Source organism: Ochlerotatus camptorhynchus, unplaced genomic scaffold (genome assembly GCF_037179485.1).
Source record: "Ochlerotatus camptorhynchus isolate MF236.1 unplaced genomic scaffold, CSIRO-AGI_Acam_v1.1 ptg000575l, whole genome shotgun sequence".
NCBI lineage: Eukaryota > Metazoa > Arthropoda > Insecta > Diptera > Culicidae > Ochlerotatus > Ochlerotatus camptorhynchus.
In genome coordinates, this window is record NW_027041056.1 from 122983 (window position 1) to 149330 (window position 26348).

A 26348-nucleotide genomic window follows, 5' to 3' on the forward strand; every position below is an offset into this window, starting at 1 on the left:
ATTAGTGTTTATGTTGTTTCAATGCATCCAAAACATCAGTTTTGCAATAAATGCCAACATTACCTAACGGAATAATTGATCAGACCATTATTCCGCAAGGAAAGTGAAATTGCATTCAGAATACGCCACCTTCATGTCGATCACGATACTAATGAAATCGATCTTTTCTTTACCGATTTCTTTTGAACTGCGTACTGGGTCAAGAAATGCTAAAGGAAAATAATTTCTTTTGCATTCCGTGTCCTATCCCGTAGCACGTAAAAATGTCATTACTTTTCAGCTGCGAACCAGGCTCTATCCGGTAGCACATAAAAACGTCATTACTTTTCAGCTGCGTACCAGGCTTTATGAGTATTTGTTATTCAAAAATGAATACTTACTACTTGTTTTTGTAGTTGTAATTACTCATAAATGGGTAAAATTTTACTCATTTAATGGGTAGTCCCAGTTTCCCTCAAAAATGCTTATAGTAATTATTGGGTATTTTGCGGTTACCGTGTCCTCATGAATGAGTGCCATCTACCCAGTCACTGGTTGGAATCAGAATACCGTGTAAATATTCTGACAGTGATTAAGGATTAAATTATAAACATAAACAATAGAGTTCTCTACCACGGTTAGGATTAGTGAGCAGTATCACTAATACAAGCGTTTTACTGGTTGAAAATAACAAACAAACCGCTGTCAGGTCGAACATTTTGACAGCTGATTTCGTGGTTGAAAATAATAAACAAATCGATTTTACACGGCTACACTAGCAACGTTGTATTGGTGAAATCTTGCGGCAAGAAGTCAATGGCTTTTCCCGAAAATTTCTCGTAATTCAAAGTCTATCTATGTTTGCCACCAATAGTATCGGACAAAGCGAATCCACCTCCCCCGTACACAATTATCGTACCTGGGCGAGTTTTTTTTTTTCATAATTAAGGATACAATTTGTTTACGTTTGCGACTTAGGCCTTTATGAATGCTCAGTACAGTTTATTGACATCATTCTTTCGTGTTGTGCAGACCTGCCAGAAGCATGGCGAAAACTAAAAAAGATCGAACTACAAGTTTTGGATTTTAAAATACTATTGTAAGTGATAAGTGAGAATGCCGATTTCATGTAGAACTGGATGTGGCAGAAATGCTTTCCTGAAGGTAAGGTTCTAAAAAAATGTTCTACCGTTGCAATGTCGTTTACATAAGGTCCGCGCCACCAGGCTTATTGGCGTTAGTGAAAAATCACTTCGGTGGCAGAAACGTCATCCACGAACATTTTGCTTGCCAGTTGTTGGTTCTTGGCTCGATTATCTGCCAATCTAATACCCCGTTCACATTACAACGTACACTAGTTTTCACTGGAAATCCTTTGTATGAGTGTTCATTGCAAGACAGCCTATATTACGTGATATAGGCTAAAATGTGAACGGACAGCTGATGCAAAAATTCAGAAACTATGCTCCGTCCACATAGATGTTTGATTTTTTGCGCGGCAAATTAATCGTGATAAATCTTCAATAAGCGCGTACATGTACGAATCAAACATTTATTATATTTATTTTTAAATTAGGCAAGCTAATCATGAAAAAATCAAGTTTCATTAATGATTATTCCCATAAGATTTTTTAGAGCATACGTGTCGTCAATTCACATATAAACATAGCATAAAAACTGTAGGCTGCAGTGCTGACACATGGCAGAAGATTGAGTGAAATAATGTGCAAAATCTACAGTAACATTTGAAATGGGCCTATGTCCAAAACGTAAACAAATCAGAAAATGAATTTTAAATTTTGTCCGCCACTATTCAATTCATGTTTAAGAAAATTGAAGTATTTTAGGCATTTATATTGCTCACAATAACAAAAGTAACTGTTTCTCAGTATACAACATCCAACATATGCGAAAAGCTTTCAAAAATATATGAAAATCGATAACAATATAATTTCATAAATTAATAAGCCTTTTTTGTTAATCTTTCAATGGATACACTAATAAAATTCCACACGTTTTTATTGACGAATTTCCATGTCGAATTCCACATGATTTTCATGTGACCACATATAAACAGAATCCACCCAGAAGCACAAATGAAATTTATGAGTCAAATGAATAGTATGTGTGGTTACACATGGCTTCTATGTGTATACATATTAAGTATGTGTCCGACACATAAATATCATTTGTTGATCACATTGCAAAAATTCATGTGTGGACACATAAAAACAATCTTTGAAATTTTATCAGTGTAGGCCCTTTTTGTTAAGCCGTTGTGCTTGTCATCAAAAATGGTAAGTCCTTTGCTAAGCCTTTTAGCAACGTCAAATAAATTCAAAACAAATCATCGGCCCTGCCTCAAGCAGTAGGGCCTAGCTTTGGTTTGAAATTTTTCAATCATCGGCCCTTCTACGTCACTAGGCTTATCAATGAAATGAAATAAATGAATGGTTGGCCTTTTAGCGTGCGGGCCTATTAATGAATCGAAAAATTTCGTTGAACGGCCGTTTCGAAAATCGATTTTTTTTCGATTATGCGGAACTTTCTTACACGATTAGTGCTATCAAGCGGTGCTAAAGAATGGTATCAAAACCCGATTTGTTTACGTTTTGGACATAGGCCCATTTCAAATGTTACTCGAGATTAGTAGTAGTAGTAGTAGCTATACTGAAGATCCGAGAGATGTCGCCCCTTCAGTGGTAGGAAAATCATTTTTACAGTATGGAGAATATCAGAAAACCCACGAGTGTTTACCTTATCACCATAGTAATGTACTTGTGCAATTTTTGTGCATTTTAAACTGCTCATAAAGACGATAATGAATAAAAACTGAAAATTTCATGCATTTCTAAGGCTCTGAACCACTTGGTGGATTATTTTAACTTTTGGTTAAAATTTGACAGATGAAAAGTTATCGATTAACCCTGCTATCCGAGCGTGGTCACTTCTGACAGACAAGAAGTTAAATTTTGACGACCGTGGCTCGAAAACCGGTCGATCGACAGCACGGGGATTTTCGAACATAAGAAATAACTTTCGAAATGTCACTTTTAACCACGAGTTCAATTTAATTCGGCAAATGGTTCACAGCCTAAGGCTCTGAACCATTTGGTGGATTAATTTCAACTTTTGGTTAAAATTTGACAGATGAAAAGTTATCGATTAAACCTGCTATCCGAGCGTGGTTACTTCTGACAGACAAGAAGTTAAATTTTGACGACCGTGGCTCGAAAACCGGTCGATCGACAGCACGGGGATTTTCGAACATGAGAAATAACTTTCGAAATGTCACTTTTAACCATGAGTTAAATTTAACTCGGCAAATGGTTCACAGCCTGGTACGCAGCTGAAAAGTAATGACGTTTTTACGTGCTACGGGATTGGAAGATTGCCGTAAAAGCTCAACGCAGATGTCGCCACTGCATGATGATGATAATGTTGACAGACTGCATATAAAATTCGTGAAAATTAGCATTAAATCATAATTTTCATCAAGCCTGCGTGAAATCCTTCCAATATAACATTCGAATTGCAGAAGAAAGCGTTTTTACGATCAGACTGATGTGCAACTTTGACTTTTCCAGTTGAACTTTCATAAGATATATTCATTTCATTTCGCGGCTCCAACAATGCTGCATCGTAAATATGATGTAAACAGAAGTAAATTGCTCAATTACCCAAAATAGAGATAATTTATCATCTTGCTATCACTTTGAACACCATCTAGCACCATTTTATAGTATGGTGCGTGTTGAGTAAAGCAAGTTCCGTTGCGTTTTCCGTCGAAAATTGTGAGCATCAATATGTTTGCTAACAAAAGGCCAAAATGAACATTTATTGAATATTGGCGTCCTATACAACCAATCTCCATTACCACCAGCCTGATACAACCTTTCCTAAGTAAATTCACTTAATTTCCACTTTCATCCTAGTGGAAATCGCACATATTTACCATTTTCCGAAAAATGTTGCTGCGCAGGAGGTAACCTCTCCCTGTGGGTGCAAACTTGTTATGCATAATTTTCCATGAAAACATCTCCGATCCATACCGAAATAATAACACTTAGTTTGCAAACACATTTTCTTACACGATTCAAGCAAAAGTTTCCACAGGAAATTATAAGTTTTTCTTTATGTACCGATTTGCCCCAAAAATCGTCTGTTTTACTTGAAGAATTTGGAAACTATCCTCCTTCTAGTAGTTCTCACTTCGAAATGTAGGTGGCGAAAGCATGGAAAAGTTTCACTGCAAGACGCCAATTTTCGGAAAATGGTAAATATGTGCGATTTCCACTAGGATGAAAGTGGAAATTAAGTGAATTTACTTAGGAAAGGTTGTATCAGGCTGGTCAATATCCTCAAATAATCCTCAAAAATTACTTTTCCGTTTTCTTTTTAGCTGCGTACTAGGCTTATACATTCGAAAGTGACTGGCCCTCTGGATGTGGATGATGTCAAAAACAACAAAACCTGATTAATTATAATACATTTTCTTCTAAACTAAAGAGAACCCAATTCAGTCTCTTTATTCTAAACCAGCAAGCTGCATCCAAACCATTTGTGGAATAGTTCAATCATTTGGATTATCGCTCGTTTATGGTAATTTTTTATTAGGGCAGTGTTACTTTTCTAACTGGAATATTGCGTTTTTCATTTCATTTTGCCGTTTTGGGACTACCTTTACTTCTGAAATGGAGACCACAAATGTAAGGCAGGCGCCCACTGTTATGACGGAGGTGTGGCATCTGTTAGCACGTCGAAATATCATGTTGACGTTCGCCACACGCCACACGATATTGCAAGATCAACAATTGAAAAGGCCGCGAACCAAAGTCCACCAACGCTAACCAACAAAATGAACAGGTAGGGGAAATTCTCCTCTATACGATTGGTTTTTAGGTTTGCGAATGTAGGTTTCGGTTCGCGAGAAAATGGCCTTACAAGGTTTGTTTACAAAACGGGGTTGAGGTCTTTTCAATTGTTGGTCTTGATTGATGTGATGTTTTGACATGTATGATGTCACACCGCCGCTAGACTAAAGCCCTACTGTAGAGCTTTAAGCCTGGTACGTAGCTGAAAAGAAAACGGAAAAGTAATTTTTGAGGAATATTCCCAAAAGTAAATTTGACAGCTATAGGGAGGTGTCTTTTGCTAAATTTTGAGATCATAGGTAGGTGTCGTCTAATTTTAAAATCAACAATTATCAGTTTTTATGTTGTTATAATGCATCCAAAACATCATTTTTACAACAAACGTTAAACTTACCTAACGGAATAATTGGTCAGACCATTATTCCGCAAGCAAAATGAAATTACATTCAGAATGCGCCACCTTCATGTCGATCACGATACTAATGTAATCGATCTTTCCTTTACCGATTTCTTTTGAACTGCGTACTTGGTCAAGAAATGCTAAGGAAAAGAAATTTCTTTAGCATTCCGTGTCCTATCCCGTAGCACGTAAAAACGTCATTACTTTTCAGCTACGTACCAGGCTTTAAGCCTGGTACGCAGCTGAAAAGAAAACGGAAAAGTAATTTTTGAGGATTTTTCCCAAAAGAAAATTTGACAGCTATAGTCTGCTAAATTTTGAGATTATAGGGAGATGTGGTCAAATTGTAAAATCAACACTTATTAGTGTTAATGTTGTTTAAATGCATCCAAAATATCAGTTTTGCAATAAACGCCAACATTACCTAACGGAATAATTGATCAGACCATTATTCCGCAAGGAAAGTGGAATTGCATTCAGAATGCGCCACCTTCATGTCGATCACGATACTAATGTAATCGATCTTTCCTTTACCGATTTCTTTTGAACTGCGTACTGGGTCAAGAAATGCTGAGGAAAAGTAATTTCTTTTGCATTCCGTGTCCTATCCCGTAGCACGTAAAAACGTCATTACTTTTCAGCTGCGTACACGGTGCTTCGCAAAAACCCATTAATGGGTATAAAAACACCCATTTCCGCTAAAAGTGCCCCTCCTCATTTAATAGGTAAACTATGGTTTACTCATTAATGGGTAAATGGGCGGTCTGTCAATAAATGGGTGTTTTTTTACCCATTTTCTTAAATTGTGTTTACCGTAAAATGGGTGAAAAAATACCCATTTTTACAAATGAAGGATGCAAGCGCTCGTTGATATAAAAAAACTTTCTAAAACATTGAAAATAAATGCAGGTGTTCCGCTCAAATTTTACGCGAAATATTATTATACCATAATGGATAATATGTATTGACTTATCCGTAAGCCTCTCCAACGTTTTGGATTCTAACGTTTTCCGGAGATCGTCTATTTTCGCCAAATATGCTGCGGACAGTAACTGTTGAGTCGGTGACGGAAATGAGACGATAAAATTTCGAAGTGTTTTTTCACCCATTAATGGGTAAACAATATACCCATTATTCAGCCGTGAACTGATTCTTTAAATGGGTATTTTTTCACCCATTTTATGATTTCAAAATTCCCCCATTTTTTGACAGCTGCATACATGGTTTGAAAATGGGTATTTTTTTACCCATTAATGGGTTTTCACGAAACACCGTGTACCACACGGTGCTTCGCAAAAACCCATTAATGGGTATAAAAACACCCATTTCCGCTAAAAGTGCCCCTCCTCATTTAATTTTTTTTTTTTTTTTTTTAGTCTTTATTATAGAGATTTTTAGCCTGGGGCTAGTTCATCTCTTCCCTCATTTAATGGGTAAACTATGGTTTACTCATTAATGGGTAAATGGGCGGTCTGTCAATAAATGGGTGTTTTTTTACCCATTTTCTTAAATTGTGTTTACCGTAAAATGGGTGAAAAAATACCCATTTTTACAAATGAAGGATGCAAGCGCTCGTTGATATAAAAAAACTTTCTAAAACATTGAAAATAAATGCAGGTGTTCCGCTCAAATTTTACGCGAAATATTATTATACCATAATGGATAATATGTATTGACTTATCCGTAAGCCTCTCCAACGTTTTGGATTCTAACGTTTTCCGGAGATCGTCTATTTTCGCCAAATATGCTGCGGACAGTAACTGTTGAGTCGGTGACGGAAATGAGACGATAAAATTTCGAAGTGTTTTTTCACCCATTAATGGGTAAACAATATACCCATTATTCAGCCGTGAACTGATTCTTTAAATGGGTATTTTTTCACCCATTTTATGATTTCAAAATTCCCGCATTTTTTGACAGCTGCATACATGGTTTGAAAATGGGTATTTTTTTACCCATTAATGGGTTTTCACGAAACACCGTGTAGATCTGTGGGTACCGGGCTTACCATTGGCTAGAAATACTAGAAGGAGAGATGAGCGGAGAGAATGTTTTGAGCCAAATTAACTGTCAAAATCTGAGCCAAACGAACATTCCCATTAGATTTTTTTCCGAGGATTTCTTATTCTTACTAGATTAAATTTGAGAGTATTGAAATCGAACAAAAATTCAATCACCTTTATGTTTCGTGTGCTTCTCAAATTCAACTAGTTTTTGGAATCAAAAGCAATATTCTAGCTCTATTGATTAATTGATCGTAGTTGGTTTATTAATGGCACAAAAAAATGAGCAAAATATTGCGATGCAATCAATTATTAATTTACACGTAAATCGAATAAAAAGTAAAAGTCATGTGAAATGCATGAAATTCATAGAGACAGATCTAGATAGAGCTGGAATAAGGGCGAATGTCGCAAGTGTAAACAAACTGAGGTTAATACATCACGTTATACTACTATTTAAATGCTACAAAACGATACTAAAAAATTTTGGACAAATAATGTACATTCTTATAAAAACGCAAAAAACATAAGGGCCAAACCAACTTTTTTTTTATTACAAATTGAGTTGGCTCTTACGGCCGCTTCCTGCCATATACATAGATGGGGCGAAACAGACATATTTTCTCAATACAAGGCGAATGATATAATTTGAATCTTTTCACTACTCCTTGCAATTACCGGTTGATAATCAAAAGAAAACATTGTTAATCTGATCGAAATAAGCGAAAACACCCCAACACATGAATTTATCTAGAATCCAACAAACTACAAAAGGTCGATAGTAACAAACCATCAGGAAAAAGAACGTAAACATAGAGGCGAAACAGACAATGTCAAAAACTAGCAGGCGAAACATACACTGAAACAAATCGACATGTACCGTTTATTGGATCCATCTTATAACATAGCAATGTCAGCAGATTTATTCATTCTATGTGATGATTGATAGATTCCATTGGATTATCACTTAAAAACTATGACTGCGATATGGAATGATTTCTATCGTAATTTCACATACTTAGTACTTGATAATACTTTGCTTCGAACGTGGTTAGCGAAGGTAAGAAGTATATGAATATTGTCTGATATATTTCATGGTGAAAAACTGTTGATATGTCATGGGTGGGAACAGACATCTAGAAACTAATGGAAAATCATATAAGTTTGTACTATGAGAAAATTCAGTAAAATATACCTGTTTTCACGATGAATATTGCTCACTAAAATATATATCTTATAAGATAATCATGTATATTTTATTGGAGTTGCTTTTACTGATTTTTGACGTTTGTTGATATGTCGCGTGTAAATAGACATGTAGAAACTATTGGACTGTCATTTAACTTTGCAGTATAGGAAAACATGTATATCTCATTGGAATAGCTTCCTTTGATTTTTGAGGTTTAGAGATTGTAAACAGATCTATCCCAATCATTAAATAGTCATATATAAATGCCTTTTAAGAAATCCAACAGCAAGCATTTGTTTTTGCATGTTTTTCTGGGATGAATATCGCTCCCAATAAAATACATCTTACATGATTGTTCTTTATAAATTATTGAAACAATTTTCAACGATGTTAACGTACACTCATTAAAATGATTAGTTGAACTAAATACTACTAACAACAATGATACTGTATTGAATAATCTTTGTTTGTTATTGTTTCATATGATAATTTGTTCCAGAAAAGAATGTATTGAGATTGAAAAAAAATGATTCTACTGTAATATTTACTTTGCTATGATTCTAATTGTAAGCCTTCTACACGGCTAATTCAGATTCCAGCCCTAAGTAGTACTCGAACTTCATGAGCCAGTTCTATCAAATCATATAATTTAGTCGTTGATTTATTGCACACAGGTGCATTAAGAAAGATTTGAACAAACCACACCACCGAAACGGAACAGTGCTATTTGTCTTCACTCTAGCAGAATGAGCATAAAGTTGCACTACATTCCATGTCGGGAGAGCTGTTCTTACTTCATGCTATTTGAACGAGCTCAATCTTGAAGTCAGCCGTGGCCCAGTGGAATCGAGCACAGACACCGAAAGCATCACACCTCAACAGTTCTTGATCGAATCCCAAATCAGCTACAATAAAAAAAAAAGGCACAACTGTGAAAGCTCCCACTGCCTGATGTTTATTTTTTCGAATTTATTTTTAGAAATCGATTAAATATATGTGTCAAAAGAAGAAGTAAATTTCATGTTATTTTCACTTAAACTTTACATCGATTGATTTATGACACATATATTATATTGTGGTGAAAAGTATAGCTTATGCTTATGGATTTCAAATCCATTTCAGTTAATTATTATAATTTGATCGATTTTCATTTATCATATGACGATCATATTAAAGTTAACAAATTATCAGCATTGTAAATGTATCAGATATTCATATAGAATTTACCTGACACATTTCCAATCATATCATTTTCAATAGATTATCTTATAGCGCAAATTTATTAGACTTCCACATAACAGGAATATGTCAAATTCGTTCAGTGTAGGGGCGCAATAGCTTCTGTGAACGCAGCCGGGCGAATAACATCAGGGCGATACAAGATACTTTAAATCAAAAGGGCTCATTCAACATTTTCATTTTTTTCGAGCTGTAAATAAAAATAATAATATTTTTATTTATCTCACCATAATGCTAACCAATAATGTAATAATTAGGAACAGTTCATTTCTAGAAATGGGCTTATAGTTTAAATTATATTTAATTATTTTTGTTCAAAACTTCAGATTCATTTTTCTCAGTTCAAGCCCATTGCGACATTGGCCCTAACTCCAGCTCTATCTAGAGATAACAGCGCCAAACGGTTTGTGACGAGACATCGTTGAACCAAGGTGACTACCTATAGGTGTTCTAATGTGTCAAATTCATGATTCAGCCATGTTGGATTTTTGTATGGGACAGCGACCGAGTTTGTTTACAATTTGCTCTAAAACCGCACCCACCCCCCCGCGACCACCTCGCCTATAAAGTGACAAAACTGTATCATCATTTATATACCCACCATGCGTTGAACTGCAGCGTTGGAAGAAAACACGCACATCAACATCTATACATGTACGAACCTACACAACTGAGCGGACGGTACAGCGCAAATCAAAACACGAAGCGGTGTCATCACTCATCGTCATCATTCAGCTTCGGCTTCTTCCGTTTGCGTTTTCTATCACCGACGTTGACAAATACTTCCTAGGGAGCATCCATAAATGACGCAGCATATTTTTGATCAATTTTAGACCCCTCCTCCCCCCCTCGTAGCGTATTTGGCTATATCCAATACATGGCCGGTCACAAATTCTGAAACCCCCACCTCCCCCCTCAAATGCTACGTCATTTATGCATGTTCCCCTACGTTATAAAATAGGAAAGTAATGATTATTCCAATGTAATTTTTGAATAGAATGCATGCTGCGTTGGCCAAAGAAGACGGCATATTTTATTACGTTCAACAATGATTTCGATACGTTGCATTTCCAGTGGCTGGGTGTTAGAATAATTCTTTAGCGAGAGTGAATGCTTTTCCTATGTTTACTTCTATGCTTATTAAGATTTTTTTTTCCACAAATCAACAATTACTATTAGAGATTTGTCTCTTACTGATACCGGTGATATATTGGAAACTCTTTCGCTCGAAAGTAAAACATATTACAAGCACATCATGATGCGCGCTTGGATGTGTGATGGTTTTCTCAAGTATTCCTGTTGCGTATAAAGCCTGGTACGCAGCTGAAAAGAAAACGGAAAAGTAATTTTTGAGGATTTTTCCCAAAAGAAAATTTGACAGCTATAATCTGCTAAATTTTGAGATTATAGGGAGATGTCGTCAAATTGTAAAATCACGACGTGTTTGGGTATCTTAACGACGTGTTTGGGTATCATCCAAACCATTTGTGGAAAAGTTAGACTATTAGCGAAGGCAACAAATCAAGAAGACTGGCAACTCTTCCATTTTCTCATACGAACGCTATAGAGCTTTTTGACGTTTAATCGGCGCACACTAATGCACCATTTAAACTGAAGGAGTGTGAGCAAGAGAGAAACAGATTAGTGGGAAAACAAACCATCCATTCATCCCTGTTTGCTGGATAGAGAAAGACGATTAAACGTCAAAAAGGTCTATGAGACAGGTACAATCGCGTCATCTGCCGCTCAAAGGTAAATCTACCCGACTTGAAAAGGTGTATTTTGTATTTTTTCGTATTTATGTATTTTTAAAATGTATTGTATTTTTGTATTAAAGTGAATTAAATTCACTATTAAATGTATTTTTCGTGTACAAAGTATTTTCGATGTGTTTTTTAGTATTTTTATCAGGGTATTTTAGTTTCAACGTGTACACATTTACGTATTTTTTGTGTATTTTCTGAAGTGTGCCCTAATAAAAATAACCATAAAAGAGAGCTTAACGACGTGTTCGAGGTATCATCCAAACCATTTGTGGGATAGTTTACCCATCCGGGATACAGTTCGTTTATGGTATTTGTTTATTAGGGTGTATTTACAACTCAGCTGATTTATGAAGTTGATCGCCCCTCGCATTTTTCTATGCGTTGCTTCCACCTTCACTCAAGCGCAGCGCTATTGTATCTGTCGCTTGGATTCTGGCAAAGTTGTCAGTCTTCTTGATATGATGTCTTTGCTATTAGAGTTCAAGAGCAAATTTTCATTATGTCGTAAGTAACATTCGCACCAATCCGAGAAAAATAAAGTTTTGTTTTGATGACCGAAAAGTTATTCCTATTTCCAAGTAAACACATAATCTCATAGTGATAGCAATGTTTAACATATTTAGCAGGGTTTTAATCATACAAATGCAAATCGCTAGCTTTCATGCTAAAAAATACTGGTTTTTGAGTCAAAAGTTATTATACGTCGTTTGGTGGCCCCTATTGTTACTTAAGTCAAAGTGTATTTACCAGGATATTCGGGAGAATTATCAATTACGTCTCCTTACGTGCAGCCCATTCATCATTTTAGGACTACCGAAATCATCTTAGCAACAAACAGTTCGATTTATTCACTTTAATAATGAGAAAGCGAAACGACGAACGTACACTTTTCACGGGTTTCTCAGCGCTGTTACTTAAGTCAAACGGCATCTCCATAGAAATTGGGTGACTTAAGTAACATCGAAAACTATTTTGATCGGAAGGTGATTACGTCAAAAAGCAATTTGACTGGCGAATAAATTTAAAAATGGGATTTGATCCTATATTCGGACAGTATATAGTGTAATAGCAGGAGAATCGATTGACACTGATAGCTCGACTTTGTTTACCTTTGTTACATTCGACGTAATGAAAATTTGCTCTTGAGTTATTGTTCGTTTATGGTATTTGTCCGATTCATCCAAATCCAGTGGAACCGCAGCAGCTGCACCCTAGGCTACACCTGTGACTGCTTCAACAAGACCTTTCAAATGGATAAGATGTCACTTCTTTATAAATTCAGGCTCTTTACACTAAACATTTGCTTGTTCGTGACTCGCTTCGTGGTGCCTTTAGTTCGCAAATGTCATTGATACACAACAGCACGCCTTCCGTCAAGGGTACGGAACGTCAACTTATTTTGCAACATTAGGGGAGGTCCTCAAGAGTGCCAACGATAGCGGTCTCCACACCGAGATCGTCTCGCTGGATATATCGAAGGCCTTCAACAGGACGTGGACGCCCCTCGTCTTAGAGCAGCTTGTCAACTGGGGCCTGTGTGGACCCATGGTCCACTTCATCAAAAATTTCCTGACCGATCGCTCTTTCAGAGTCGCAGTGGGCAACACGAGGTCCCAGCTTTTCAGAGAAGAGACGGGCGTTCCTCAAGGTTCAGTTATCGCCGTTACCCTCTTCCTTGTGGCCATGAACGGAGTTTTCGGAGGACTGCCGAAAAATGTTTACATTTTCGTGTATGCAGACGATGTACTTATCGTAACTACCGGCCCAACAGCAGCACGCAACAGGATCAAGGCCCAGGCAGCAGTCTCCGCTGTAGCCAGGTGGGCCAGCGCGGTAGGTTTCCAGCTTTCGGCCACGAAAAGCGTCAGGTGCCACGTGTGTCCATCCCGGCACCGTGTCAGCGGGCCACCTATTAAAGTTCAAAGCCAGCCAATACCACTGAAGAAGACGGTCCGTATTCTGGGGGTACTTGTTGACCGGTCCCTCAACTTCGAGCAGCACTTTAAGGCGATCAAGAACAACTGCCGCAGTAGGATGAACTTGATCCGCACTATCTCTCGCCCCCACCGGTCTAACAATCGTGACACTCGTTTCCGGGTTGCAAGAGCCGTCATCGATAGTCGCCTACTGTACGGTCTTGAGATGACGTGCATCGCCACCGAAAAGCTCGTGCAGATACTAGCACCAACTTTTAACACCTACGTTCGGATTGTCTCCGGTCTTCTTCCGTCAACGCCCGCCGATGCCGCATGCATCGAAGCGGGTATTCTGCCCTTCTGCCATCGTATAACCGCAGCAATTGCAACGAAAGCCGCTGCCTTTACCGCAATGACCTCCAGAAATGACAGGATCTTTCTTCTCGATGAGGGGAACAGACTCCTCCGCATGACTGCCAATTCGGAGCTCCCCCCAGTGGCCAAGGTCCACTGGTACGGAGACAAAAGTTGGCGCATACCTCCACCAAAAATCGATAGTCGGATAAAAAGCAGGTTCAAGGCTGGAGATAACTCTGCAGCGCTGAAGAGAACAATAGCCGAACTGCTAGGCTCGGACTATCCAACCCATGCCCACATATACACAGACGGATCGCTTTCCCGAGCCGGGGTCGGAATTGGAGTAGCCGGAATTTCAGCACCGATGAGTAGCAGCCTACCACCACAATGCTCGGTTTTCTCCGCTGAAGCTGCCGCCATCTTTGTTGCCGTTACAACACCCTCGGACCGGCCCATACTGGTGCTATCCGATTCGTACAGCGTGATACAAGCCCTTACATCGGAGACCATGACTCACCCCTGGATACAGGGTATTGTGGAGGCCACACCTCCCAACACGGTGTTTTCCTGGATCCCTGGGCACTGCGGTATCCCAGGCAACAGCGAAGCCGACAGCCTGGCAGGGTCTGGACCAGCTGGCCCCCGTTACACCGACGAAGTGCCACTACAGGACATAAAGCGATGGATAGTCAGCAAAATGTGGGAAGCCTGGGAAGCAGAGTGGTGCCAATCCCAATCCCTCTTCATCCGAAGAATCAAAGGAACGACAAGCAAGTGGACGGATATGTCGAAACTACGGGACCAGAAGGTGGTTTCTCGTCTTAGGACAGGCCATACAAGGATCTCACATAGTTTTGGTGGGACGCAGTTCCACAGAATGTGCTACGTTTGCGGAACCACTGCATCGGTGGAACACATCCTATGCCTGTGTCCGCAATACCAACAACTAAGGGAGCAGTACGCACTTCCCAACAGCATTAGGGATATACTGGGCGACGAACCTTCCACTTTAGCGACAGTTATTTATTTCCTCAAGGACGCTGGGTTATACAACAAAATTTAGGTCCTTTTAACTTTGTTTTCGCTGACGGTACATCTCTACCGGACGGGGGATTACCCCAATGAGATACACTCCTGGCATGTGAGCATGCTTGTTTGTGTTTGAAAGCAATACTATGAAACATTTTTGGCCGGTAAAAGTGATGACGTCACACGCACCAACTCGATGCAGTTGGGTATAGGAAAAATTATGAACTTGATTTAAAAAAAACGTATAATTTTGTTTCAGTAGGTTTGAATGCATTATGTCCCATTTGAAACTTTACTCCTGTTCTCAGTTTAATGTTCTCTAGTAAAAAAAAAATCTAACGAAAATAAAGAGATTGCTTTTTTCGAATAAAGGGTGTCCACGATGAAATTGCCACACACAAAATTGATTCGCAAAATTCGAGTTTTCATCCGATTGCCATCAAATTTTCAGGGATTGAAAAATAACTATTAAACTTCATTTTACCATTTTACTCGTATTTTATTTACAGTCCATACGCAAATGCCCGCACCTTGGCCTTAACCCCGGCCATAAGATTCTGCACAACCTGTGAATCAACCGTTTTTTGCATGTAAACCCATACTTTCTTCAGTTCCTCGACTGTCTTCACTACCTTAGGTCGTTTAAGAAGGTGCTGCTTCATAATCGCCCAGTACTTCTCGATGGGGCGGAGCTCCGGAGTGTTGGGAGGGTTGAACATTTTCGGCACGAAATTGACCTTATTGTCCGCATACCACTTCAGCACGTCCTTGGAGTAGTGGCATGAGGCCAAATCCGGCCAGAAGATTGTTGGGACGTTGTGGGCCTTCAGGAGAGGAAGCAGCCGCTTCTGGAGGCACTCTTTTATGTACACCTGTCCGTTCATCGTGTCCTGGGTCACGAAAGGTGCACTCCGCTTCCCGCACGTGCAGATGGCTTGCCAAACCAGGAATTTCGTCGCAAATTTGGACATCTTCTGAGTGCGGACATGCTCCGGAACGCTGAACTTATCCTTGGCCGTGAAAAACAGGTTGCCGGGGATCTGTTTGAAGTCGGCCTTCACATATGTTTCGTCGTCCATGATGCAGCATTCAATTTTCGTCAGTATGTTGAGGTACAACTTCCTGGCACGGGTTTGGGCGGACTTGTTCTGCTTCTCGTCGCGATTAGGGGCCTTTTGTACCTTGAACGTTCGAAGCCCAGCCTTAGTTTTGGCCTTCTGGACAAAACTTCGGCTTAGGTGCAGCTTCTTAGCCACATCCCTAACGGAGGCGTTCGGATTTCGGTTGAAGGCCCCAACTACGCGGTTGTGATTTTTGGTGTTGTACGGAATACTTTTTCCTTCACTTCTGGGCTTCCGATCGGTGGTCAACCGTTCCTCGAACCGCTTAATCACTCGCGACACCGTGGAATTCACGATTCCCAACGTTTTAGCGATGGAACGATGCGAGAGATCCTTGTTCTCGTGATGAATGCGCAAGATTTTATCACGCACGAGCTGTTCTTTCGACTCCATTTCCGCGAGTTTTGATCACAGGACTTTAAAACGTGCAGGATGCAAATAATGCACTATGAACTAAATCCACCCAAATTTTCATTAAATTCTACCCAACGGTTAAAAAGTTAGAGCAATTTCATAGTGTGGCAATTTCATCGTGGACACCCTTTAAAAGAGAGTAGAATAGCTACAGAATGATGAACAATGATATAAATTATGCAAATAATAACATTTTTATTCCATCGATGTACTTAACATGTATGTAACAATACAAGACAGATTTAATTCCTGAAATGTTTGATTTTTTTTTCTGATTTTTCCTAACACTTGCACATCTTTGGTCACTCTGGTCTGCAATCTGAGTATTTGAATTCTTCTTTCTGTTTTTTATGATTTTGTATTTTTTAATTTTCTGCTCTTCAATTTGCTTCTTCATTCGTTTTATTCTTATGTTGATTCTTCTAGTCGCATATGATTTAATCACATTATCCGGGACATCAGGAAATTTGACTTTTAATTTTTTAACTGTCCGGGACTTAACATTTTTACGCTGTCTGCATCCAATAGCAGATGAATCGTCGCCTGTATTATGAATGTGGTTGAAAAATGATTCCATTTGATTTGCGGTGTTCATCCAATCCTTGGAGGGCTGAATCAATCCTCCGTTAGAAAGATCCTCTACGTAGTTTTCTTTATTTAATCCTTCTTCCGATGAGTCTTTGATTTTATAGGTGTATTCACCCATCTCCGGATTAGCTTTTAATACAGATCGCGCAATATATCACATGGAGTATTCCACACCATCTTGCTCCTCAAGAGATCGTTCTTTAGGTTCATATGTCCAATTCTCTTCATCTTCATCACTTGATGGAGGTTGTTCATCAGTGCTTCGGTTCGTTTCAGGTTTGAAAGAACGCCTATTTTTATTTCCAAATATGCAGCTCATGATATAGTGTTCCTCGATTGGCGTATTAGACGTGTTTTGGTTCCGTTTCAGTTGTTTGTCTAAGTTTTTGCCGAGTATTATTAGTCTCAAGCGATCCAACGCCTGCAATGGTGTTGGATGATCATGACTTCCTCCATTAAGTCGAACCATGGCAAATAGATTTTCCACAAAGTCTTGATTTAATTTATATGCCATGATAAAACAAGCGTCGTACCGCAGCTGCACCATTACGAAAAGATTCTTAAACGAAATTATGGACGTTAAGATTGCTTTTTGGAAAACCTGAAAACAAAGCTAACATTAAAATTTAAACTGTATTTTAACTTTTTATTTGCGTTACCTGCTAGTGAGAAGCATATGGAAGACTGTGTCTACTTAGTGTTCGCATATTACTAATGAAATCGGCCATATCATCCAAAATTTTGTTTTGAAGTTCAATGTCCGTTCCAAAGCATTTTTTCGATGGAACCGTGTTGTAGAGCTGGTAACTATTCATCACGTCGAACCAAGCGTTGATCTTCTCAATAATTTCAGCTAACAAAAGAGCTTCATCATACTGTCCAAAGTGTCTTCTGAGGTTAACTGCAGTGGTATGGCTTAAGAGCTCAGCTGCCATCCGTACATTTTGCCGCTCAGGTCCAGTTACAGTAATATGTTTCATCGTCAGCTTGAACATCGAGTTAAGTTCAACATTTTTAACACCGCACTCTTCGCTTGAAAACGGCTTGTTCAATGTTGACGCTTTTTCAACCAGCAAAACCAGGAACTGTTTGGTGACGAGTTTTCCTGTAAAATGTTTTACAACAAATAGTATATTTTGTGACCAGCATTTTGTATCAATTTGTAATTGACTAAGGTTTAGTTTACTTTGATATATTTTTGAAAAAGTCAAAAGGACTTTTTACGAATCATTGCAATCTGAATTGCTGCCATGAAAAAACTACTTTCGAATTTTACGAAAATAGATCAAAGTCAATTTAACCTTAAGTTACATAATTTACTCTCATACTACTGAACCTGCAACCTGATACTGTGACATGTACGCCTGTCCCGGTGCCGAGAAGCGGGCTTTTTTTTCACAGAGTTGAGACGCAATTTGCAAAATTCAGCAATTCTATAGACAAAAGTGAGAGTAGATCTTAGAATTTCGTAACAATTGTTAATTTGGTTCCATATCCAAAATATTAGACCCGTTTTTTTTAGTCCGCCGTTAGGGTGGTCCAAAATTCAGAATTTTTCCTTATTTTTAAATCAAAACTTTTGAACGACTGGACAAGATTAATTAATTTCAGATATATATGAGTATGGACTTTAATTACAAACAGAGTTGGCACTTTAACCGTGGTTTTACGTTGAAACACATTGGTTAGCATATTTTTTTTTGGAGGTAAAGCCGTTGGTCCCCGGTTCATGAGTTGATGGGTCGATAGGTAGGGTCCAGGTGTGGGAGCTACCTCCCTGGCGTCGGTAGCTTTGGTGCTCAGCATGGAAAACAAGATCGACGGAAAACAAATCCGAGAACAAGTCAAAGGAAGAAGAAAAAGCATCATTTTCATAATGTTCATGGTCTCGGGACCAAAGGCGCTATTGCATGTTACATTTTTCTTAAAAATCTTGTCTTTTTTACACAATATATCAAAAATTCAGCGCAGTATGTTCTTCATTTCAGAGCTACAATTTTGTTTTGAGTAAAAACTCAAAACTTCATGTTTTTGTATAATTGTAGTTCAGAAACGAAAATAATGTCCAATATCCAATTTTTCAAGAAAAATACAACATACCATAGTGCCTTTGGTCCTAAGACCATGAAAACCACATAAAACAACTAGATTAAATGGTTTTCAACGAAAAACCACAATTAAAGTGCATATTTGTATTTTCCATAAAATTAAATTTAATAATTTTGACCTCATGATAAAAAAAAACGGTTCAGTTGTTCAAAAGTTATGATTTAAGAAAAAGTAAGGCAACATATTGATTTTTAATATGATTCAACAAGCAACAAAATTCCCAATTGTTACGAAATGTTAAGATCCACATTATATTTTTCTATGGAATTGCTGAATAACTAAATTAAACGAGAAAAAAAATTACCCTGGTAGAAAAACCTGTGATCTAACAGCCAATTTCTAATCAATTTCAATAAGTGAGGTGCATCTGGAAAGAAGTAAATTTCCTGATCGATTTCTGGATGTTTCATGGATGTTTTTCCTTGAGAATAATCGATTCCAAGTTCTCGCCACAAGCCCATATTCCCGCCACCGCAATCGTGAACATTAGCTACAACGGTGAAGCCAATAGAATACAATCGGATGATCAAGTCTTTCAGAATAGTTTTGGTCATCTGCTGATCAAAGTTCACGTAGATTGGTTGTTTCCATTTGGAGAACAAGCCGCGAGCGGACACAACCTGCATTTCCCCATGTGGACCAATGACATCATCATTGCGTTTGTCAATTTCGATGGTTTTATTGACCGACATTTCATCGAAAGCCAATACAACAACACGATCGCGAGGACTCATTTGCTTTCCAGCAACTTCCAACATAGTGAATACGTCCGAAAGAACGCCTTTCCTCATTTGAATGCATGATGCCCATTCTCTGAGACTTCTCAGACAAGGCAAAGGTATTTTCATGTCAGTTCTTACGATCTGATATGCGGGCTGACTGTGGTATCTGTAATCAATAGAGATAATATATTAGCAGGCACTGAATATTGAACAGAAGCATTAATTTTCTTTTACCTTAAAGAAAACGCCAATTCGATTTCTTTTGGTTTCCAAACAACTTTTTTCTTCACTCCAAGAATCAAGTCTGCTTGATTATCTGTGAAGACCTTCTTCAATGCAGAGCGACCTTCTTCGGCAACTTGCTCTTCAGCCATTCTCACGATATCACGATTAGATTTCCTTGAGTGTTCCAGATCTGAGCTGAGGTCACTGATTTGCTTATCTTTGCTTTGGATTATGTGCTCCATTGATCTATTTAAATCTTTGATTTGAACTTCTTTCTCACGCAACTGTAAGAATTCAAAACATCAATCACCTAAGGGCTTATCACGTGTGAGTAGGAATAAATACCTCAACTTGAAGATTACGTATTGTCAGCTTTTGATGAACAATGACAGATCTTAAGTCCCTGATCGTTTTCAATCTTCCTACTTCAGCTTCTCGGTCGAACTCGTCCTCTATCGATATAACCTGAGAAATATTTGAACCGGTTCTTCTTCCTTCATAAACTTCCGTCTGGGATGGAATTGATTGCTGCATAAACTGCGAGACTCTTTTAAACGTTGCGCTGTGGGACACTGGAGAATCAAATATTGAATTGCCGTTTCCCGGGACTCGATCGTCTGGAACAGGAAGGTGAGATTCTTCGGCTGATGTGTCAGGAAGTTCATCCGTGTCATGATGTTTCAGTAGTTCCGCTACTAATTCCGATCTGGTTTTCTTTTCCATTCGAAGCGTACGCGCTGATGGGTTTGAAGAAGGTGGTGTATAGATCGACGGTACAGCTAAAATCCATATAATTTTCATTAAGCTTCAACAAATACTGAATTTGATGGATTACCTTCCGACGATAGAACATTCCTAGCATCTTTCTGGAACTTATGTTCGAAATCGTTCTTCTCGAAGTGAAGAGAACAAACACGAAACTTGGCAGAAAAATCTCTGATTCGGCAAAATGAAATCCAGCGCTTCCGAACATCAGGTTTTTTAGGGCAAATATGCAAACTTATACCCATTTGTTTAGCCCGATAAGCTTTTATTGCACAAGGTTTTACGGCACACGACGGCATTATAATTAATATCAACCAAAAACAGTAAAAATTAAATAAATTTATGCTCACTGCACTCAACTTCAGGCGTAAAAAATGATTGTGACATCACAACTTTCATCTCCTCTTGTCAGATACTCGTGTACACAAGTTGAAACTACCACTTATTAACGTTTGGCAAGCTCACTAATACATTGATAACCTTAACTGCCTCACCTATAGGTAAGGCACATAGGGATTACCCCTCCTACGGTGGAGCTCCGATCTCTTTCAAAACCCTACATAACTTTGATGTACCAGATTGTTTTTTTCTTCTTCTCGTTGCCTGTATTGTTAGTCTTTTTACTGGAATCTGTTTTAATGGCTTCTATTTGAGTACATGTGAATTGTAAGCCAACTCCGTAACAAAATTTGCTGGCGGAACCCCCCTCTGGGGCCTCCCATTTTATAGAGATGAACTAGCCAACGGCTAAAAATCTCTCTAATAAAGTTAAAAAAAAGACCTTTCAAATGGATAAGATGTCACCTCTTTATAAATTCAGGCTCTTTACACTGAACATTTGCTTGTTCGTGACTCGCTTCGTGGTGCCTTTAGTTCGCAAATGTCATTGATACACAAATGTAAACAAACACGGCACGAATAGTGAAAAGAACGTAAAAATGCGAGTAAATATTGTTCAGTACACGTTAAGTGCATATTCTACACATAAATAATCGCCAATACATAAAATACTAATTATTACACAAAATGGCATTAATGCACTTCAATTCATCATTACCCATCAATACGTATCCCCAATACGTTTGGATGAAACGAAAATACATGAGCCAATAATCGCTTGGCTGTATGCATTCGACGCATACGATGAGCCTTGAAGTACTCGATGGTGTTCTCCCCTTTTTGCAAACAAGTACCACCATGTCAGTAACAATAGGAGTTTTTTCACAGATGGGTCAACTATAAACGCTTCCACTGGATTTGGAGTATTCAACGAATTTCATAGCGCCTCATATCAACTGCAAAAACCCCTAGCAGCCATATTCTACGCAGTAGAGCAAATTGTCTCACTACCCTCTGATCACTATTTCATTTTTACGGATAGCCTTAGCTCGTTGGCGGCTATTCGTTCAATGAGGCCGATGAAGCACTCCTCGTATTTCTTGACTGAAATTCGAGCCAAACTGAGTACTTTATCTAACTGCTCCTATATTATCACTTTAGTCTGGGTCCTATCTCATTGGACTCGTTGGCTAAAGTGGGCGGAAGGCGATATTTATGATCGACAAATCGCCTTTGCGGAATTTTTCTCAATTACCCGTCAGCAAGTCCTCACCAACTGGCAACAAAAAAGGAATGAGTGATCTGAGAAGATGGTTACATTCTTTTCTCCCACAGGTGTCGAACAAGCCGTGGTTCAAAGGGTTGGACATGAACCGTGACATTATACGTGTAATGTCGAGGCTCATGTCCAATCACTGCTCTTTAGAATCGCATTTCTTTCGAATCGGGCTCGCAGACAGCAATTTGTGCGCTTGTGGTAGTGGTTATCACAACATCACCCACGTGCTTTGGTCATGCACCCTCCATTTAGATCCGAGTCCGCATCCCTTAGGGCCCTCCCCATGGACATGGAGGTTGACGGTACTGAAGCAAAGGGTTATGTTTAATTTCTTTATATTTGCAACGATGATGATTTCCCATAGTGACACATATCACCTTCTTAATGCTTCAGTATACCTCAAACGATTAATTCTTGGTTGTTAATAGAACTTCCTTGATGCAATCGGCTGCTTCATGCAGACTGAGCAATTCTGATTATAGTATCAGATTTGTTCTGTATACAGAGGAACTGGGAGGGCTTATTAGAAACTTCTCACCAATAAAGTAATGACCTTCTAGTAAATTTTGCATATCATTTTATTAATATTTAATTTTATTTAAGCATATTATTTTTGTTACAGTCAATTAGCATTAGCATACAATACAAGAGATTTAATATTACTTGCTCGGTTTTGCGTAAAATAATCAATATGTATTTTGCTTGTAATTACCTTTGAATTTTTTTTTTTGTTATTTCAAAATTTTCCTAGTTTGGTTAGAAGTTTCGAAGCTAAGACATGTCCACAGGCCTAATAGAAAGATAGACAGACAAAGCGTATCAGTAAGAATAGTTGCATGCAGGGTTGCTTCCACTCACTTTCTATAGATGAGTGATTTTTGGAGTTTTGAATTCGTTAGATGTTGTAATGGAGGTTTGTGTTGTTGGATGCGGGAGGAGATTGGGGGGCGGGTGTTTGACGCATAGAGCCTGTCAATTTCGCTTTCAGAGTGTCGCAGTCAGCGGTTTTATGATTCGTGAGCGCTCGCGATTCGTAGAATCGTTGATTGTGACTGCCAGTGGATTTGGCGGGTTTTGTGTGTCGGACGCTTGCTTTTTGGCCTTTTCTTGTGTCTAACATGTGCAGAGTATCATTATAGCGTCTAATGGTTTTGAGATTCCTGGTTGCGTGAAATATACTTGTGAGAATATCTTTTTGAGATTTTAGTAGTCACGTTTTGTTTGTAGTTTATATGTTATTTCTTTCATGTAATTATCGTAAATAATAGTTATTCAATAATAGATAATTCATCCATATATTCAATAATAAATTTACGAATGACTATAATTTGGATACCTAACAATTGGACAGAATCACTAGCAAGAATAGGTTGTGTTCGCCTTCGGAAATATCGATTCGTTTTTTCAGGGTTGTAGTTTTGGTTTTCATCAGTGGCCCGGCTCTGATTGTGAACGATTTAGGTAGTATTTTAAGGTAACTATTTAGCTTTTAGCACAACTTTGCTACTACGAATCCACAAAAGACATTAAATTGGAGGCGGATTCTGGTACGGAATTACAGGCTGCTATTCTGAGCAACTTATCTTCATAAAATTAAAAATTACATTTAGGTATTAATTAGCAAATATGAATAGTAGTTAACTTTAACATAATTTTGATAAAACAATCATTTAATCCAGTTCACTTTAAAACAAACAAGTATGAAAGGAGATTGCTTAGAATAAAGATAAAAGTAATAAGCGCAATATTAAAAGACATTAAATTTGAATCTGATACGGTAGGCCATATAACAGAGTCGATAGCCATTGCAAATCAACCATCTCTACCTGCTTATTTTCCTAACTTTCACTATTATTGCTGTTACTCTGACTATTCCCTGTGTTCAACAGCTTTCCTTACTATCCGGTATCGTAAACAGGATTCATTTGACCCCTGTGGTTATTATTCTGTGATGCCAAATCTATACCTCTACCCTGGTGCAGTATGGACAGCGATTTTTCGCTGGTGACTTGGCCCTATGACCCCCTTCTGTGCTTGAAAATGAAAATAAAAATGAAAATGAGTTTTCCGCATCCCTTAGGGTCCGAGGAAAACAACCCATGTTAGAGACATCTTGGTGAGCGACTATTGGAATTTAATGTATATGTTTTAAAACGGATAGATCTGAGGATTTTGTAGTTAGTGTGTTCTCCCAAGTTGTTAGGTGTCTATCGGTGTACCCCCATGTCTGTCTTTTTCATCAGTATGTCGCTTAGTTCGAGATCAAGAGCACGTTGCTCTCCAAACCTTGTGTTCTCAATCCCTACCCTGCCATCCATTTGTTACAATTTGTTACCCCTAACCGCGAGATAGCCACGAGTAATCGGCCCCGCTTTACTAACGTTAGTATTAAGTAATTTTGTAATCTTTCTAAACAATGAATTTCTACTCCGCAAAGCTACGGCAAATGAGCCTGGAAAAATAAACACATTACAAAAAAGGGATAAAGAGAGGTTAAGTGCGGGCTTTGCTTAGTATGACGGAAATTTGATTTTAACCGAAGACAACAAATCAAGAAGACTGGCAACTTTGCCAGAATCCAAGCGACAGATACAGTAGCGCTGCGCTTGAGTGAAGGTGGAAGCAACGCATAGAAAAATGAGCAAATACACAAACCCTTCGTCTGAGGATGTAATCTTTGCTATCAAATTCGTTCGAAGCATTTACCTTTGAGCGGCAGATGACGCGATTGTACCTGTCTCATAGCGTTGGTATGAGAAAATGGAAGAGTTGCCAGTCTTCTTGATTTGTTGTCTTCGTTTTAACCCTATAGCATTGCAAAAAACCAGTACAAATATGTTGTTTTTAATAATTTGTTTTTTTTTTTAATTCCAGCGTCCAAAAACGGGAAACGCATTGTGTAAGGAATGTTTCTTTCTTGCATTTGAAACGGAAATACATAACACAATTGAGCAAAACAAATTATTTGAGCGTGGAAATTTGGTGGCCATAGCAGCCAGTGGTGGAAAGGACAGCACAGTATTGGCCTATGTCTTGAAGGTTTTAAATGAAAGATATGATTACGGTTTAAAATTAGTGTTATTATCGATCGACGAAGGCATCACTGGATACCGAGACGACAGTCTCGAGACTGTAAAGCAAAATCGTGATGACTATGGAATGGAGTTAAAAATTCTATCGTACGAAGAACTTTACGGGTGGACTATGGACAAAATTGTAGATAAAATAGGAAGGTCTAACAATTGCACATTTTGTGGAGTATTTCGGCGTCAAGCATTGGACCGAGGAGCTCGTTTAATGCGAGTGGATTGTGTAGCAACCGGGCATAACGCAGACGACATAGCGGAAACAGTTTTGATGAACATACTTCGAGGAGATACTGCACGCTTGCGTAGGTGTTGTAACATAAAGACCGGAGGAAAAGATGCAGATTCTATTCCGCGTGTCAAGCCCCTGAAATATGCATATGAGAAAGAGATAGTAATGTACGCGCACTTTAAGAAGCTAATTTATTTCTCCACTGAATGCGTTTTTGCACCAAACGCATATCGTGGCCACGCAAGAGCTTTTCTTAAAGATTTGGAGAAAATAAGACCATCAGTTATAATGGATATAATCCACTCAGGAGAACAGTTATCTTTTAAAGATACCGTGAAAGTACCGTCAAGAGGAACATGCAATAGATGTGGTTTTGTGTCGTCGCAACAACCGTGCAAGGCTTGTGTACTATTGGAAGGACTGAATCGTGGGCTCCCAAAATTAGGCATTGGGAAGAAGTCCAAAGCGAACAGGATGATCGCTGCTCAAAATAGTTTGAGGCAAAGCGCAAGCTTAGTTAAGGATGATTTCTAGCACTCCTAAGAAATTATTTGAAATCTGTACACCTCATACAAAACGTATACATTATATGTACGGATTACGGTTCTGTACGGTGAATATGTACATTGTAGTATTTCATTAATAAAGCGATCCTAACCTAACCATTGTTTCATTATTGTCTACTAATGAGTTATTTTATTCGAAATGTCCCATTG

The 26348-nt window shown here is 38.5% G+C and overlaps 1 protein-coding gene across 1 annotated transcript; it reads left to right on the forward strand.

Moving 5' to 3' along the window:
- Positions 1-817: 817 nt before the first annotated feature.
- Positions 818-26284, forward strand: LOC135713650 (cytoplasmic tRNA 2-thiolation protein 1). Its single transcript, XM_065236793.1, has 2 exons — positions 818-1143; positions 25189-26284. The coding sequence occupies exons 1-2, from the start codon at positions 1096-1098 to the stop codon at positions 26164-26166; spliced, it is 1026 nt and encodes a 341-aa protein (XP_065092865.1). The 5' UTR covers positions 818-1095; the 3' UTR covers positions 26167-26284.
- Positions 26285-26348: the final 64 nt, after the last annotated feature.